Here is a 2,243-nt window from a genome sequence, read left to right on the forward strand (position 1 = left end):
CTTTCACGCTTAGTAACACATACAGCTGTTCCCTCACCACAGAGCAACAGTGAAAAGGGACCCCTTTCAAACAGTGTCGCATTCCCAACGTTGTTTAAGCGACATACACCAGTATTGCAGTATTTTAAAAATTAATATCATAACAAAAATAAACGCCGGTATTCGGTATGAACCGGTATACCGCCCAGCACTAAAATAACCCCCATGTAGCATACATGAATCACCTCGTAGCAGATCTATACAGGTGGAGCTGGGGAAGGTGGAGGGTTTCTGAAGCAAGCTGCAATAGCTATGTCAAGCACTAGCCATATATTTGAATGTTGAGCAGCGAGCTCATTGGCTACCGATACAGGAGAGAACCAATCAGTTGTGCCGTGTGATAATGATGTCATTAGGTCAGACTGAGTTAGACCTATCGGACTGCGCCATCTAGAGTTTCATGCCAGAACTCTGTATTTATATCTCCAGATGAACACTTACTAGACTGAAGCAGCTCAGCTTTACTTGATTCTCCATCAATCATGTTTTTTAGACAAATCAGTGAGTCTCGAATCTGATCATCTGGGGCCAGTTGTTCAAATGTAATCTGATTGGATTTTGGCCACGTGATTGGATCAAATCTTGAACATGGGTTGTTGAAAAAAAAAAGAAGGATTCTGTATTCGGATTAGATCACAAAATCCAATCTTGGCTATGATCAGGATTAAAACCTCGGTTTGTGTTGTTCAGAACGTTTTAGTAAGATTGGGATCCCAACAGAAGGGTGGATTTCAGGAACAAAAATGTAATAAAACTTATTACAAATACAACATTTGTAACATGTAATATATCCCCAAATCCCCAAACAGCTGTCGATATCAAACAAAAATATTATATTTAATTTAAAGTAGAGCTGTCAAACGATTAATCGCGATTAATCGCATCCAAAATAAAAGTTTTTGTTTACATAATATATGTGTGTACTGTGTTTATTTATTATGTATATATAAATACACACACATTAAGTATATATTTTAATAAATATACACAGTACACACTGTAAACAAAAACTTTTATTTTGGATGCGATTAATCGCGATTAATCGTTTGACAGCACTACTTTAAAGTGTTTTTTTTATCATTGATTGTAAACTACATTTGCACAATCATCAGAGACGGACCAGTCAGAAGTAGTTATTTGTGTAAATGCAATGCAAAACTAAATGCAAAACATTGATTGATTGATTTACAAGCATCTGAATTTCATCATATAAATATCAGGATCTGAACCAAACTGCATATTAATAAAACTGAGCTGTTTTCCTTCATATTCTCACTATATCAGACTATATGAGCCATAAAAACCTGATGCATCATTTGCATGCATGAAAATATAATACAAAACATAAAACACATAAGCAAACTTACATTTATAATAAATACTGTAAATATTTAGTTTCAAGGCTAACTTTTGCATTTCAAAAAATTAAAATTTTTGACTTTATTAAAACATAGAAACATTACTTTTTTGTGTGTTTTGTTATCTATTATTTTTTGTATGCCTGATTATTTTGTCTTCACCTATTATTGGTGTGTTAATTATTTAATGCTTGAATAAATTAGTCCAAGATATGATATATATATCAGAATATCTGAATGATTATGTCATTAATGAGCAAAGAGCATCTCAAGTGCTTCAGTTCATAAACTCTGATGTGTTTCTGGGTCAAAGTGGCTCTGATGACGCATATTATCTTTAACACATGATCTCTGGCTTTGTATTGCAGTCATAAATAAAGGACAGGAACGCTGTCTTCACCTCCTGGCAGTACTGCAGGATTCCCTCTTTTGTCCCGATGCAGCTCTTGCTTCCGGACGGATCGGGTTCCCATTTCCCGGTCTGAACGTTGATGTGCATGTTGGGTTTCCCACAGAACATGGCGATCTGCGGCTCGGCAAACAGTCCGGTACCGGAGTCCGACGGCACCTGCGACAGAACACAAGCATGAGCTCTTCATTAAAAAGCTCGCTTCACTCTGAAATACGGCACATTATGGAAGTGAATGAGTTTGAATGCATTCATGTTCTTATGCTTTTTATGAATATATGTGTCCCTGCAGCACAAGAGCAGTGTTAAGTCGCTGGGGGATATTTGTAGCAATAGTCAACAATACATTGTATGGGTCACAATTATACATTTCTCTTTTATGCCAAAAATCATTAGGATATTAAGTAAAGATCATGTTCCATGAAGATATTTTGTAA

General features: G+C 35.9%; 1 protein-coding gene across 2 annotated transcripts in view; it reads right to left on the bottom strand.

Moving 5' to 3' along the window:
- LOC107593741 (amyloid beta A4 protein-like) overlaps window positions 1–2,243 on the bottom strand; it is a 32,244-nt gene that overhangs the window by 21,070 nt on the left and 8,931 nt on the right. For both annotated transcript variants that reach the window (XM_016283599.1, XM_016283598.1), the window contains exon 2: window positions 1,798–1,965. In XM_016283599.1, coding sequence (XP_016139085.1) covers window positions 1,798–1,965 — 168 coding nt within the window. The remainder of the gene's footprint in view (window positions 1–1,797; window positions 1,966–2,243) is intronic.

The sequence above is a fragment of the Sinocyclocheilus grahami genome, unplaced genomic scaffold (assembly GCF_001515645.1).
Source record: "Sinocyclocheilus grahami isolate Dianchi unplaced genomic scaffold, SAMN03320097.WGS_v1.1 scaffold176.1, whole genome shotgun sequence".
Lineage (NCBI taxonomy): Eukaryota > Metazoa > Chordata > Actinopteri > Cypriniformes > Cyprinidae > Sinocyclocheilus > Sinocyclocheilus grahami.